At 42.2% G+C, this 15,705-nt stretch overlaps 3 protein-coding genes across 3 annotated transcripts in view; 1 reads left to right on the plus strand and 2 right to left on the minus strand.

Annotated features, from left to right (window-relative positions):
- UTP20 (UTP20 small subunit processome component) overlaps nucleotides 1-3,823 on the plus strand; it is a 64,277-nt gene extending 60,454 nt beyond the window's left edge. The window contains exons 58-62 of the mRNA XM_068668874.1: nucleotides 156-227; nucleotides 582-851; nucleotides 1,188-1,314; nucleotides 2,867-3,012; nucleotides 3,566-3,823. Of these exons, the coding sequence (XP_068524975.1) occupies nucleotides 156-227; nucleotides 582-851; nucleotides 1,188-1,314; nucleotides 2,867-3,012; nucleotides 3,566-3,721 (771 nt within the window). The 3' untranslated portion in view covers nucleotides 3,722-3,823. The remainder of the gene's footprint in view (nucleotides 1-155; nucleotides 228-581; nucleotides 852-1,187; nucleotides 1,315-2,866; nucleotides 3,013-3,565) is intronic.
- A 567-nt stretch (nucleotides 3,824-4,390) lies between these two features.
- Nucleotides 4,391-9,780, minus strand: ARL1 (ARF like GTPase 1). The gene is made up of 6 exons (XM_068668884.1): nucleotides 9,622-9,780; nucleotides 8,282-8,419; nucleotides 6,826-6,907; nucleotides 6,003-6,114; nucleotides 5,114-5,292; nucleotides 4,391-4,760 (listed from the first exon to the last, which is right to left on the minus strand). The coding sequence occupies exons 1-6, from the start codon at nucleotides 9,623-9,625 to the stop codon at nucleotides 4,730-4,732; spliced, it is 546 nt and encodes a 181-aa protein (XP_068524985.1). The 5' UTR covers nucleotides 9,626-9,780; the 3' UTR covers nucleotides 4,391-4,729.
- A 2,029-nt stretch (nucleotides 9,781-11,809) lies between these two features.
- Nucleotides 11,810-15,705, minus strand: part of NUP205 (nucleoporin 205) — a 50,255-nt gene continuing 46,359 nt past the window's right edge. The window contains exons 40-43 of the mRNA XM_068668875.1: nucleotides 15,351-15,474; nucleotides 14,234-14,362; nucleotides 13,575-13,648; nucleotides 11,810-12,160 (exon numbers count right to left, since the gene is read on the minus strand). Coding sequence (XP_068524976.1) covers nucleotides 12,008-12,160; nucleotides 13,575-13,648; nucleotides 14,234-14,362; nucleotides 15,351-15,474 — 480 coding nt within the window. The 3' untranslated portion in view covers nucleotides 11,810-12,007. The remainder of the gene's footprint in view (nucleotides 12,161-13,574; nucleotides 13,649-14,233; nucleotides 14,363-15,350; nucleotides 15,475-15,705) is intronic.

The following is a 15,705-nucleotide window of genomic DNA, read 5'->3' on the forward strand; positions in this document are numbered from 1 at the left end:
GGTTCCCTTCTGTATTGCAAGACGCAGGCAGAACTTGTGCTGAGCCAACTGACTGGCCTCCTGCTGATCGCCTTTGGTGACTGCAAAATGCTGCTTGGGCTTCCTGCCACTGGCTCTGTCACAGAACGATTCCCTCCCTCTTTTTGTCTCCCCAGATGAAGGAACTCGTGTTTGCGTTCTGCCATCAGCTGCACTCTCAGTTCTTGGACCAGTCTCTGGGGGAGCAGGTAAGATCAGGAGCCTGCTTGGGGCTCCAGGAGGTGTTAACCTCCTACCCAGGGCAGCAGTGCTGCTCTCTGGAAACAGCTCAGGGCAAATACTCAGTGCCTGGCTGCTGTGCTGAAGGTGTCTGAGCAGCTGAGGTGAGGGGCTCAGACTCAGAGAGACCCAGAAAAGTCCCCCTGGTGGTGTCGGTCTGCTGGAGGGGGGCTGAGGGGTGGCAGAGTCAGACACGGGAGGCACCCCGCAGTGCAGAACTGGGGTCCCTGCTGCCCAGCCCTAACCTTGGTTCTTTCATGCTGTGCTCACCGCTGGTGCTGTAGGAACCTACAGTGACTGACTACTCTGTTTCCATGCTCCAGGTTGTAAAGAATTTGCTGTTTGTCGCCAAAGTTATTTACTTGCTTGCACCTCCCTCAGAGGAAGGAGAAGCTGCAGGAGAATTTGGATGTGAAGTGGAGGAGCAGGAGCCCTCTGAAGATGAGGGAGAGCAAGACGTTTCTGCTCAAGGAGAGGGAGAAGAAGAGGACACAGAAGAGAAAGGCCAGCCAGCCACACTGATGTGGCTAATGAAGAAGCTCTCTCTCATGGCAAAACGAGAAGCAGCGTATTCCCCTAAAGTCCCTCTGAAGGTAAGAACAGGGTCAGACCAGCTGCTTTTGATGGGGAAAGCACCTGCACAGCACTGTTGCTCTGGCTCATTCCTTCCAGGGGACAAGATGCGGAGGGCACTGGGAGATGGTGTTGGTGCGAGGATTGTGAGGTTCTGGTGGAGAAATGACTGATTCTCAGGGAAGGCTTGTGCCAGTCTGCTTCTCCTTTGCGATGCCTCCAGCCCTCTTGTGGGGTGGTGAAATGTGGGAAAGCCAAAGGCACCAAGCTGCAGGGGGCAGAGTGCTGCCTCTAGCAGTTCAATTAGGCAGTTTCCTTCTTACCTGCCCTACACTGTCCCATACGCTTACTTTCAGAGGAGCTGCATCTTTAAGTTCCTGGGAGCGATCTCAGTGGATCTGGGAAAAGAGAGAATCCAGCCATACCTTCCAACAATCCTCGCCCCGCTGTACAGGGAGCTGAACAGCACCTATGCAGAGCAAGGTAAGCGCTATCCCTCACAAAGGGTAGCAGAGGGGAAGGTGTTAGATCTGTGCCTCAGCGAGAACACCCCAGCCATTCTTTTTCCTCTGTTGAGGCACAGATGCCAAAAACAGCGCACTTCACCTACTCACAGTTTAACCAAAATATCAGGAAAGGACAAGAATGTATGGACAGCTGGAACAAAAATGTAAATGTTGACGAAAAAAAGACTGGAGTTAAGTTAGGCAGGCTCCTGCAAGTGGGTAATGCTTGAGCATGTGACCTAGTGGAAAAAGTACAGTGGTAAAGGGTAGACTCGTGGTGGCAAGGCTGACTCCTTGCTGAGGAGGGGGATGAAGTGCCGGCCTTAGGGAAGCCTGAACAAGGCTGTTGCCAAGTGTTGTTCTTTTGAATTGGCATGTTAAGGTCTGCTGTGAGGATTAGGGGCTCAAAGATCTATGGCTGAAAGTGTTTGTTCTAATGTAAAAGTGTGGGGATTTCTTATGGCCACATGTTACTGTAGAGCAAGGGGTTGTACAACTTGGAATTGCTAGTTTGGTGGTAGTCCTTGTTTCCCCAGAAACAGAGCGTCCTGAAAATGAACCTGTGTATGTCACATGTTTGCAGTGACTGAAAGAGAACAAATTTTGAGGCTAGGGGTGGAGAGGCATCCAGTACAGGAACGCTGCGTGCTGTGTGTGCAGGCAGGTGTGCACCTACTGAACCTGTGCCTTCCTCCCAAACGAGTCCAGGTCACTCTGCCCCAGTAGATACTGCCTGAGCAGAAACACTTCTTTTCTCCCTGGAGATCCATGGTTGTTTAAAAATCTTAAGAAAGCCTGAGTGTACGTACTGCGGAATATGACAGCAAGGATTGCAGAAAGACCTCAGCACTTAATGAGGTCAACTGAGCAGTGAACTAGCAGCAGATACACACTGTGTGACCCATATGAAGTGATGCTTGGTTGGAGAAGGTCAAACTAACTTCCCATCTAGCTCAGTGGACTCTCGACTTAAGAGCATGCCTGGCAGGTTGTTCATGGAAGTATTCTAAGTGAAGCAAATCCAATGACAGACTAAGAACAGACAACAAAACAAAAACAGTTACACAAACTATACATTTAGCATAATATATGCCTTGAAAAATATGTTGTGTGGCACTGAGTCCTTACATCTGAGGACAAAAAGGAACTAGAAAAAAATGGGATGAGGGCAGTAATAGTGCTAGGTGAGGAACAACTTTGCTAAGTTAGTAAGACACTTGGAAAAGGTAAGGTAGAGATTGACAGTGTTACAAGTGGATAAAGATTAACTTTTTGCTATGTCAGCACAGGAATTGGGAGCTTTCAGTATTGCTTTTGTTTTACCTGCATGAAGCACAACTTGTCATCTTCTGGGAAAGCTGGTGAAGAACCAGCACATTTCAAAACCATCTTTGCTGTGGTGTCTGCAGTAATACTGGGCAAGATGAATCAGTACAAACATTTTTAGTAAAATGGGCAATTCCTTATCGGGTTGTTGGCTTTTACTCCATATGCTGAAAAGACTAAGCAAATTTATTTTGTTTTGTTAGATCCAACACTGAAGAACCTCTCCCAAGAAATTATAGAACTGCTCAAGAAATTAGTTGGCCTGGAGGCTTTTTCACTTGCCTTTTCTTCAGTGCAGAAGCAGGCCAATCAGAAAAGAGCTATGAGGAAAAAGCAAAGGGCTTTGCAGGTAAGTGTATTCTGCTTTCTTTTCTGGGAAAAGGAATATTCTCTAAAGGCTTGAGATATGGCCAGGAATGTGAGTGTGAAAAATCATTTCATCCTGCATTGGGATAGTTTCATTTCAGAATATTAATGAGAAACTATTGATAGGGTGATCGGGCTCTGGAACAGGCTCCCTGGGGAAGCGGTCACGGCCCTGAGCCTGCTGGAGTGAGACAATGCTCACAGAAACATGGTCTGATTTTGGGGTGGTCCTGTATGGAGCCAGGAGTTGAACCTGATGATTCTTGTGGGTCCTTTCCAACTAAGGATATTTTATGATGCTATTTAAGATCAAACTTCTGGGCAGGTTTTGACTGCCACCAAGGCTGTAATTTTCGGGTTACCTGGAGAGCAGTGGTAAACCTGGCCAGAGCACCCAGGATACCCTCAGTTTTGAGAAGCCTTAGAAAACGGGTGCATTGTCTGTCTGTCACCAGTTTCTTGGGAAGTGTTGGATATTAACAGGAACAATTAGCTGCAAACACAACTAAGCAAACGCATGTATTGTTTTTCATTAGACTGTAGCAAACCCTGACATTGCTGCAAGGAGGAAGTTGAAGAGACACAAGACCAAAGCAGAAACCAAGAAGAGAAAAATAGAGTTCCTGCGCCGTGGCTACAAGGCCAAGAGACCTCGAAGCCAGGCACTGAAAGACTTAGCAATAGTGGAATGAAAAGGCTTTTCCTTTCTGGAGGATTAATTTGTAAAAACTAATTTCAAACGAGAGAACTTAATTATTGTGGAAAAAAGAAAGTATTTACATATTTTAACTGTATTTATTTGTATTTTTTCATGTCCTCTTTTTCATCTAGGATCTTAAAAAAAAAAAAAAAAAAAAAAAAGCCTTTCAGTTTTTTCCAAACCTGTATATTTACTAGAGCATGTACAGTTGAATGGACAACCACCGTGATTTTTTATATTAAATTTTACTTCATTTTCAAAAGATGGGCTATTATGACTGCATTCATGGCCGTGAACACTGCCTTCTGAAGAAAACAGTCTGCCTCTTGCCCTTGATTTATATTCCACTTTCTGCAGCTACAAATAAGCTGTCATTGCGAGCTAAGCAGAGAATATAGAAATAACTGCTGTGAAAGGTGGAAGTTAAATTCACATTACTGCCCTGGCACATAGGGGCTGGTGGCAGTTACTGAAGAAAGTAAAACTAAGCCACGTTAACAAGGAGAAGCATGGTATTAGCTCAGTTGCTGTACTTTATTTTAACAGCATATCCGCACTGAGGGAGCCTGAAGCATAACACCATCAGCTTAAGGAAACTTTGAAGGCTCAGCCATGTGACTGGTTTAACTGGCAGTAGCTGGACAAGCACCACGCCTTCAAGTACAGCTGACCATTGCAGATTTTATTAGTGTTTTAATTACACCAATCTAGTAACCGCTCTAACTTAAAACCACCCCGGGTGGGAGAGGGGAGTTGCCAGCCAGTAAAACTTTCATACAAATTATTAAGCACATCTTTAAACACAAAGAAAGAAAGGAAATATCATAATGTACACAGCCAGTCACTCGGTTCAGTTTTGCAAGTGAAGAGAGGCATCCACATCACAGGAGTCAAACTCAAACCTGTCCTATTTACAAGTATTCGTAGGCTGAAAATACTTGACTGCAGCAGGAGGAATGTTGGATGTAGCTGAAACGTCGTTGCAATGGTCAGCTTTGTATTACTGCCTACTCTTCAAGGCCTCCACCAACCTAGGAAAAAGAGTAGGTCAGTTTACTAAAAAATCATTTGAAATATGTCAAGACATCTTTAGGAGTCAGCTACTCTTTCTTCTAATGTGGGCTCTGGTTTTACTTTGTTAGGAATATGGCCTGGAGCTACGTGGCCCTAGCTAGACTGCACAGGCGAGTCCTGAGATGCCTGCCCCTCACTTAAATCACGATCTTGCTCATCTGTTTGCTCTCATTAGGTGCCAAAGAAGTGCTGCAAACCTGTAATTCATATTACAAAGCTTTTATGTCAGCCAGACTTTCCACAGCTCCAGCTTTCAAAAAATAAAAAGATAATTTACTAATGAAGCTAGCATAATTAGACTTTTACTCACCATTCCATTGCTTCATCAAGCCCAGTACCCTTAGTTGCAGAGGTTTTGAAGATCTGCCATTTTCGATCCTTCAAAGCTGGCAAACCAAGGGCGTTTGCCATTTCTGTGGGAGTCATCGCTTGTTCCATGTCCTGCTTATTTGCAAACACCACCAAAATGGCTTTCTTCAACTCTTCTTCCTAAGAAATGGGAATCATGCAAGTTGTTGAAGGGATTTTTACTAAATCAATTCAGTAAAAAACATGTAGAAAAAAAATATGATTTTGTCAGTTTGCTGGGTTTTATGCTTTAGGAATTCTTTAGCAACATTTAGAAATTCTTCAGCAATTAGAATTTAGAAATTCTTCAGCAACAGAATGACACAGTTTGAATTCCATTTGCTCCCACCATGGCATCACATGGGAGCAATTTCAAAACAGGCAAGTTTACAGAATACTGTTACATTATGAGATGAGAGGTAAATTTAACAACGTATATACATTAAAAAGCTTGCAGCAATTTTGAAAAAAAAGTTTTGCTTAACATGTCTTCTTTTTACTCTTATTACCCTGTTCTAAACCTGCCCTTCATATTCAATACCTAGTAGTATATTAATTACTGGTATTCCTTCAGGGCCTGACTTTTGCCACCACCAAAGCAGTGAGCAGCTGTTCTTGAGGACGGGAAAGTTTTCATGTGACCAAAAGCTAAATATAATTTACTGTCCAAACAATTACTGCACAAAGCTATAAAATACCTGCAGCACATTTAGTTCTTTTCAGTCAGAAGGGTTGCGTGGGCCTTTTTTGAGAGCTGATATTTCACAGCTTGATTCACTGAATCAAATTTCACGTTAGCGCCAACAAATATTTGGACTTTCCTGAAATGACCATCATGCTTGTTTTCTTACCTCTAACATAGCAACAAGCTCTGATTTTGAAGTGCCAATTCTGTCTCGATCGCAGCTGTCCACTACGTAAATGACTGCATCTGTATTTGAATAGTAACACCGCCAGTATGGCCTGCAGAAGAAAAATCCCATTCATAAAATGTGGAGTTTTAACAGTGTTTTGTAGGCAGATAATGAAAACCTGCCCAGAGGAAGTAAAAACTGCCACTGGGGTAAAAGGCACTAGGAAGCAAATAGAGGGCTACAAAAAAAAAAAAAAGGCAGAAATACAGGGAAGAGATTTATTTGGAAAAAAACACATGGGACATCAAGTTCATAACTGAAGGACAGGGCAGCAAATGAAGTTTGTAAACATAAGGTTTTAGCAAACAGTTATCTCTGTAGCAGTTTGTGTAGAAGCAACTGTGTGATGCTGCCTGCCACAGATAATCATTATGGTCACCAAGGAAGGGTAAGCTTAAGGATAAACTTATTTTTTTTAAACAACTAATTCATACACGCAAGTAATTAACAAGAACCACAACAAAACATCTTTTTCAGAATTATTTTACTGGAGCTGAAAAAGGCTTTATAACACCTATGTCCCATTTTTTTCAGAACACTGCCTAATTACACACTGAACAAATAAACTAGGTTTTCAAAGCAAAACTGTATGCCAGTGAAAATATTCACTTGTTTTTCTTCCAATTTGTAATTCAAAACAGAGGTTGTAGAAACTGAATTCTGTCAGATGAAAGCGTTCTGACAATGAGCTGTTTTTAGGCTTTGGAACTAATTTTCAGAAATGCAAACTAAGATAAGAAGATAATAAAATATTTATTACCTTATGCTTGTCTGTCCTCCCAAGTCCCAGACTTGAAATTTCAGATTCTTGTATGTCACCGTTTCAACATTGAAGCCAATTGCTGAAAGAAAGTGAAACAATTTCACAGTTGGCGATTCTTTTTTCCCCTGAGCTACATTTACAGCACTTAGTTCAAAATTTTCATGCCTGAAAACCCTCATTAGCTACACAATGAAGTTCCTCCAAGAAGTACTTATGGCTCAAAATACTGCCGCATTCTTTGAACAATAAAACCAAACTATAAACATATCCTAGGTATTTGCAACAAATGCTAAGGTTGTTACAAATGAACAGAAATGTGCCTGAAAGCACCAAAAGAAACAGCGGCAGACAAAGGGATGGCCTGTTTAGATAACAAAGTACCCAACTGACAGCAATAAAGCACTAAGGAATGTGTCCTTCCTGTCAACACCAGATCTGTGGCCTCATAAGACCACAGCAGAGACTACTTCTCAGCAGAAAACTTGACGTTGATATCTGGAAGATGGCAGTAAAGTTACAGCACATACATATGTCATTCCTTGTCCTGTCAGCACAGAGAAACACAGAACAAGGAAACAAATGACAGGCATGGACTGCCTAAAATTTATGGAGGCTGAAATAAGCAAAACTACACAGCAAAAAGCACAGTAAACTGCTGGCTTCTAAATGGTTTTAAAAAAAAAAAAAAAAAAAACTGACCAAAGTCAGTTTATCACAGTCATTCAGGAGGAATCTTAAGAGATGTGAAAGGGATTCAACAGCCAGTATCTCTGTCCTCCATGTTACACTGAGTGATCCTAGCCAGAAAACTTCAGCACACACAGTAGCATTTGCTACATGTGGGTATGACTGCAGGAATGCTAAGGCAATTAATAAAATCAGTTACACTTCTTTTTAAAAAAGTATCTCTTTCCATGAGATCTCACACTGAGTTGTTACACTTTCTTCACAAAGTAAAAACACACCTGCGTTTCTTTTCTGTGTTAAATAAAAGTGTTTATATAACAAGCTTAAGACCCTTGTCAAAAATAGGAAATCAAACAGGTATACACTCAAAATTTTACACAGAATGCCATCAGTGAATGAGAAAAATAACAAACTATAGAATTCGCATTAGAGCTATGTTTGGAGACAGAAGATTTCGATAGTCAATAGTTACTATTTATTGAACATTTCTCTATCAAGAAAAGCCTGCCAAAATCATGGTAACAATCTTGAGGTCAAATACTTTTTGCATTCAGCAGGGTAACATAAAATATTGTTTTTTCCACACCGTAAAAATGCACACTATAATAATGTTATGCGAGAAAGTTCTCAAATACAACAGTGCTGGCTCTAACTCCTCCAAGTCTCTTTGTATCTGAAGTATGCACGTGGTGACTTCAGCTGGCAAAGCTCACGTGTTGGAGCTACCAGCAAACAAGATATTTTTACTACAGGATTGATCACTTACTCGGAATGGTGGTAACAACTTCTCCAACTTGTAACCTGTAGAGAATGGTTGTTTTTCCTGCTCCATCCAAACCCAAGATGAGAATCCTCATCTCTCGAGTTCCAAACAAACTGGAAAAGATGGTGGAGAAAAAGCCCCCTACAAAACAAAATCAGAACAGAAAGCCATTGCAACGTCAGCTGGCAATATGGAGACTGACCTGATTTCTGACTGAACAGCAATGTGTTTCCTCTCTTCAATGAAAAAAGACAAGCTCGGGTTGCCACTTGGACACCTGTGGGCTGAACTATATCCTTCTTTCCTGGCCTTATGCCACGACATTGCTGTAGACCTACCCAGCAAAATCAAGTTGCATCGAGCTTCCTCATTGTGGTTAGGAGTTTTTTCCTTTTCTCCCACTTGCCAAAATCTGAGCCAACTACTTCTTTATTTGTACTGGCCTCTGTCTTTTCACTGTAAGAGACTATACAGGGCCACTCTGAAGCCTGAAATAAATTTTCCTGATGTTTACAGTCTCCCAGAGGCCCATCTACTCGTTCTTTCTTAAAATGAAGTGCAATTCAGCAGGTACACGTTAAATCACAACCCACTGCAAACAGTGAACTTGCTCTGAGTTAAGCACATTAATGCTGCAGAGAGGTCTAGGAGCTTGCTTAAAATCGTTTTTATTTTTATTTTTTTCAAAAGCTGCTTGTCCCAGCACCTCACTTCCTCTTTAAATGCAGTACCTGTGGCCAGACCGGTATCTGACTTACACTTATCAGATGCATATGGAAAGAAACAACACTAATGGTCTAAGCCAGTAACAAGGAAGGTTTCTGTTGATGATTTTATATCGACAGAAATTAAATAATTTTGTGCATCCACCTAAACGCTGTAAAAGATGATGAAACACCAAAGCAGCTAGGGCCATACTGGATAACAGAGAGGAGAGAAGGGAGAGATTTGCAGGCAAAACCTTATCCCAGGCTATTTGTGATAACGAAAACGCTTCCCCGTGCTTGCCTCCCGAGGCGGAGGCTCACTCCGGGAGGGTTTGAACCCTCCGGGCGGCTGCTGCACGCCGGGGCCCGGCGCACCGCAGCCCCCCCCAGCCCGGGGCCCGGGCCCGGCGAGAAGCGAACGGCGCCTGAGGGGCCCCTGAGGGGCCGCCACCGCCACCGGCACCGCGGGCTCCGGGCCTCGGGGCCCTGACCGGGCCGCTCCGCCTCACGCCGCTCAGCCCCGTCCCCCCCTCACCCGCGGCGCTGCCCCCAGGAGCCGCCGCCCGCACGGCTCCGAGCCCCGGGGCCCCGCCGGTCCCACCCGGTTTCCCCCCGGCCCCCCCCGGCCCCACCGACCCATGTCGAGCCCCCGCCGGGTCCCGTCCCGCGGCCGCCGCCCCCAGGCTCCACGTCGGCCGCCGCCGAGAGTAAAGGAGGCGCCCTCCCCGCAGATTCGGCACGGCGACGGAGGCCGCCCGCGGAGGGGAAGGGGAAGGCCGAGCGCTGGGTGAGCCCCTCGTCCACCCCGCGAAGGAGAAGGGGATAAAAAAAAATAAAAATAAAATAAATAAATTAAAATTAAAATGCGGGCCGGCGCGGTGTCGTGACGAATCTGCGGATGCGGAAGCCGGGCGGGCGCTGAGGGGAGGTGGCGCGGCCCGGCCCGGCCCCCCTCACCCGCCCACTCACTCTGGTTAAAATAAATAAATAAAAAATAAATCCCCCACGTTACCGGCAACCAGCGCTTCGCCATCGCTGAGGGGCTTCAGAACTAACCCCCACCCCCAGGCTCTGCGGGAGCCGCAGGGATGCTCATGGAGAGGGGCGGCGCAGCTCTGGCACCGTGCCCAGGAACAGCAAAACGCCCGTTTCTATCAATAAAGCGCCCATTTCTGCCCGTAACCCGCCCATTTCTGCCAACAAAGCGCCTGTTTCTGCCCAAATGCATCCATTTCTGCCCATAAAGCTCCCCTTTCTGTCCCAAAAGCATCCATTTCTGCAGAGCCGCCCTGCAGCTTTCAGTGGCACAGAAGAGGGGCAAACCAGCACTGCCGGCTCCCTTCTGTGCAAAGGTTTCTGGCTTAAACAATAGGGTGCTGCATGGATAAGATCACTACACTAGGTGTATCAGGGCTGATGACTGCATCAGCAAGAGCTGATGTGGCCGAATAGGCAGTCAAAGCATCCTCAGGTTCACTCTTCCCAAGAGCAGAGTGACTACTGGACTGACCGTGGAAGGGCAGAAACCAGCACAGCTTAGTGTGGTAGAAGCATTACCCATCATAAAATGCAGTGTTCCAGTACTCTGCGAGGTGTTCCAGCACTTCCCTTCCTGTTGGTGCAGCTGGGCTGTTGAAACATCTGCGTGGAACAGGCAGAGGTCCACACGCTCAGGAATGATTTACAAGAAGTAAATACTGACATCTATTCCAGGCAGAAATCCCACACAAGTATCAGTCAGTTATCAGAACGGCATTTACTGAAATCTAGTAAATTCCTGAGCCAGGAGAATTCCAAAATTATGTCCTTGTATGCAGATTCTAATTAAATACATTGCTTCCTGGCTTTCACTAAGATGGTAGGAAAAAAAAAAAAAAAAAAAAAAGGAAAAGAAAAAAAACTGTTCCAAATAAACAGAAAAAATGCAACTGTGTAAACCATTAATAACTAGCTCTTCCCAAAGAGCAGGGAATAACCATCATATGATAGCAGGGCTGTAATTACCCCTGCTTAAAAGATGGCATAATTCATCTGCACAAATTAATTCTGTGAAGTACAACATCCTTAAGAATGTGAAATGCTACATAATGGAAACTCAGGAGAGACAATTTACAAGGCACAAATGGAGAAAGGGGCTGTAAGATCAGACAGCGCAATAAGAGAAATCCAACAGATCTCACATCAGAAATCAGAGGTTGAATTACTCTTTTTTTTTTTTTTTACATAAGAAACAATGATAGAAAAACCTCCTAGGAGACTAATTGATAACTACAGAACCAATCTACTACTCAAGCATGTTGGCTCCCTCCTCATGCCTTGTATTCTGTCTTTATACTCCTGTTTCAGCAGAAACAGCACAGAAGTCTTTAGTCCTCGAAGCCATAAAGAACAAAATGTCCGTAAAGAACAAAATGTAAGGCAGTCACCTTCCATATCTTTCCCTGTGTTTTTTTTGTTTGTTTTCTACTTTTACCTCATATCTGGAATTGTCTAAAGAGAGGAAGCTTGTACTCATGTTAGCTTAAAAAAGGCAGGGCAATGGGGAGCAGAAACAAGCAGTTTACTGTGCAAAAATGATCACCTTTCTTAGAGAATCCATACCAAAGGGTGTGATCACAAAGTCTGCAAGTGCTGACACTTGAAATCTCTCTTTCATTAAGTGTGTGTGAAGTAAGAACAGCATAACCAGACATAGATCTTTTCATTTTCTCTAACAGCATCCTCGAGTGTAGTATCATCACAACTGCAGAACAACTTCTTTTTGTTTCCTTTATGTCCTCCATTTGAAATCTTTCTTTGCTTGAATTTTTACATTAATCATAACTCACTTAAAAACAATTCTTTATTTTTCCGTTCAAGTTGGGAGCAGTAGGAAAGAATGCACAAAACTTATTCAAAGGAGTAATAAAAAAAGGTAACCTTTTTGACATTATTTAGAAAATGTATGATCTATAAAATATGATGATCCAGAAGGCCTGCCCAAGTGCACTGCTTCAAGGCGTAAACATCCTGTATCAGTCTTTTAAGTCCTTGATATCCTTAGGAGTCCACGGATGCGTCTAACAAGAGCTTGAATAAAGGTGTAGCGTGACCGAACCTTAGAATACAACCCCTCGATGTCCAGAAGCTTCTTCTGCAGAGATTCACCAAAGCTGTTTGTGGCTTCTATCTGAAGCTGAGAAACAGAGATTTGTTGCAGTAAACAATACAAAGTCTTCTCTAAAACATCCACATATCCATCCACTGTCAACCCTTTTACAACGCTTTATTCTCTAAAACTCTTTCAAAAGTATACTTTTCTTTCAACTACCCTAATAAATACTACTTGTATTCTTCCTTATGTTCATCTCTCTAAATTATGCAATGGATAGCCTTTCTATGGAGATTTCTGGGTGACTCAAAGCATTTACGGATTATCCACATATTATTACCCTACAACCTCTCAAAGTGTTTTAGGAATTAAACAGTCTTACATAATTCAGGTTCTTCAGTTATACAACTTCTTCCAACTGCAATTTTCCCAGGCTTTTAAGGACTGTTTAATAGAGTCCATTTGCATAGATAACACTTTTTCATCAGCACGTATGTAAACAATATGAAAACTGAAAAAAAATATTACATTCTAAATATTTTAGCAAGATATTACTGTATATTTCACTTTTGAACAAATGAAATAAAGACAGATGACTCATCACAAAAATATATAAAGCTGTTCTTATAATTCCAGATCTTACAAAGGTACTTGAGATTGTGAAGCACTCTGAGCATAGCTTTTTTGTGCACAAACACCAGGAGAAATGTCAATCAGATTTATTAATATAAATGAACTTTTTTTTCCTGCCACTTATGCATCCAGTTAACACAAACTATTAAATTGCTGTGTAAGTAGAAATCACTACTGTGTTAGCATTCATATTTTATAGTTTGCTCAGTTTCTGTTACCCTTTTCAATCTCATTTCTCTACTACCTAGCTGGTGTCAAGCTGTTGCTCCCAACAGTTATAGATTCACAGAACATTGGGAATCCTACCCTCATGTTGCAAATCTTTCAAGGGTACCTGATGTTTTCAGTGAGCTGTTATTAAAAAATACATACCATTTGACTGGTTTATAAAAGGAAAAGAATGATTAATTTTCTTCCTAATAGCCTATATTGCTCATTTTTAATTTAATTTTGTATATTAAGACTTGAAAATGTGTGTTCAGCAATGCAGCTGCTATCTGCTTCATAATACTTTCTCAATTTTTTTGCAACACTTCATTAATTTTAAATTATTTACTGCTGGTGCTACTGTAGTGGGTTTACGTGGCAAGATTTTGGTAGCAGGGGGCTGCAGGGGTAGCCTCTGTGAGAAGAATCCAGAAGCTGCCCCATGTTAGGTAAGGGCCAGTTCCCGCTGGGTCCAGAAGGACCCACCACCGATCAGAGAGCCAAGCCAGTAAGTGATGTTTCTGCCTCTATGAGAGCAGATTTAAGAAAGGGAAAAACCCCTGCAGCACAACAGTCTACAGTCAGACTGTTCTCAATAGCTGTATGGCAATGACTCGCACCCTGTACTTCTCGGCAGACTCTGTCTGTCACATCTCACCTGATCTATATCATGCTGACTCACTCGATTCAGGCCGCTGCTGAAATCCAAGTTGGGATCTGAACCAAAGGAATCTAGTGATAGAAAACAAGAAGTTAAAATTATGTTGGCCACTCAACAACATATTTTTTCCACATCATTGTAAAATTATTTTAAAATGCAATAGTCAAAATTGGCCACCAAACTTGTATATTAGAAATTATAGTATTTTTTGGACTTACTGTATTTTTTTCTAAATCATTGAACAGTCATTAATAATTTTGAGCACACGTGGCACTTTGCAAAAAGTTCCTCCCCAGACCACTTCTCTTTCTGACTTAGTTCCATTCCCTCTTTTTTTTTTTTTAATACCAAAATTCAACACTTATTTTTTTTCTGGTGAGAAAATAGTGCCTATGTTTCTAAAAGTATTTCCAAAAACACCAGTCTTAATTTTAATTTTTTATCTCATCTTAGATTATATTACAATATTTCCATATGCATTGTTTTGGACCACAATCTGATTGTATTATCTGAAATTTACTTTTCACTTGGAGATATGCGTAATAGACAAAACGCATAAGCCTGTGACTCAGCAATACTTGTATCGTCAATTCTCCAGAGGAAAAAGAAACTTAAGTCCAAAACCAAACAAAATCTCAACATTTCAGAAATTTTACCTTGCAGTCTTCCTCTCTTAAATGATGTCCTGGAAGACAGCAGTGGGTCTTGGGAGTCAGTGGGTATGCAATTCAGTAGATAGTGTTCCAGGTGACGCCAAAGAATGAAGAGACAGGTTTCTATAATATCTGTATACACACATCTAAGTGAAGGAGTTTAAACGCATTGTCTTTAGATTGTACATTCACTATGTAAGTGTATTTACACAATCACTTTGAAGCAGTTGAAGATGTTATCTCAACCATCTGTAACTTCCTCCAACAGCAGGTTCAAATCCCACTACTGTGGCCTGATAATGGATCACATGCTCTCTCCTTACCTGCTTGTGTGCAGTACTGGCTAGGTTAGTGACTGGTTAGGTTAACGACTGCTATGCTCAACCTGGAGAGGCTTTAAACCAGCACTCTGCACCAGAGCAGACTGTGAGTGCTCGTGTGATTTGTAATGGTAGTTCAGTTGCAGAAATAGCAAATTTAGAGCTGAGGTTGTAAAGCTGGAGGTGGCAGTAATATCTTAAGCTACAACAGGTGCTTCTGCAAAAGCACACCTTTCCTAAGCTAGGTTTCAGAGGAAAATTCCAATCCTCTGCAGACAATTATTTTGTGCATGACTAGTTATTTCCATAGAATTGCTGGTGTTTATGAGAAAAGGCTTATGCACAGCTCACTATAATGTTGGGAACTCCACTTGCTCAGAAACACATCTCAATTATTTTTCAAAGTATTTCTGCCACTGCACCTGTACATATGTGTACATGTTTAATGGGTCTGGATACTAAATATAAAAGCTGGGCTGTAAGAATATTAGCAGTACAATATTGTGATAATTTTTAAGAGCTGTGCTCTTCATAATATTGAAGAACGTCCTAGCAGGGTCTCCATGATGGGAATTATCACTAACCTCATCTTCCAGCCAGAGTACTAATTTAAAAATACTTACAGCCTGACAGTGGCAGAACAATACACTCTTACTATTTTAAGTTTAAGAATTTCAAATTTCCCTTTTGCTTAATAATGGGTTCAAAGTGGTCAAAACTCTCAGTAAAAAGAACCTGTTCCTATTTCTCCGCATTTCTGGAGCAGCACCTTGAGTGTCATTTCAGTTTTAAAAGGATACAAGAACAGAGAGAAAGGAGTTTGGCTCGGTTGTTTATTAGCTTCACTAGACGTCGCCTTGCCAAAACATATTTTTGGGCAGTGGAGATTTTGTCAACCCCAGCTGGCATAACTGACTGACACAGCTGTAACAAGAAGAGGAAAAACAAGATAACATGTCAGAGCAAAACAATGAAAGGAATAAGCAAAGAAAATTATTTATCAAATGTCAGCTATTTCTTCAGAACTGTGGTCTCTATTTTTAACTTGCATAGCCTTGGCTACCAAAAAAATGAATAAACTAAACGTATCCCCAAGCAACTTTTGTATCATGAAAAATGATCAGTGGGTTATCAGTCAGTTTATTAGTTCACTGT

Source organism: Anas acuta, chromosome 1 (assembly GCF_963932015.1).
Source record: "Anas acuta chromosome 1, bAnaAcu1.1, whole genome shotgun sequence".
Taxonomy (NCBI): Eukaryota; Metazoa; Chordata; class Aves; order Anseriformes; family Anatidae; genus Anas; species Anas acuta.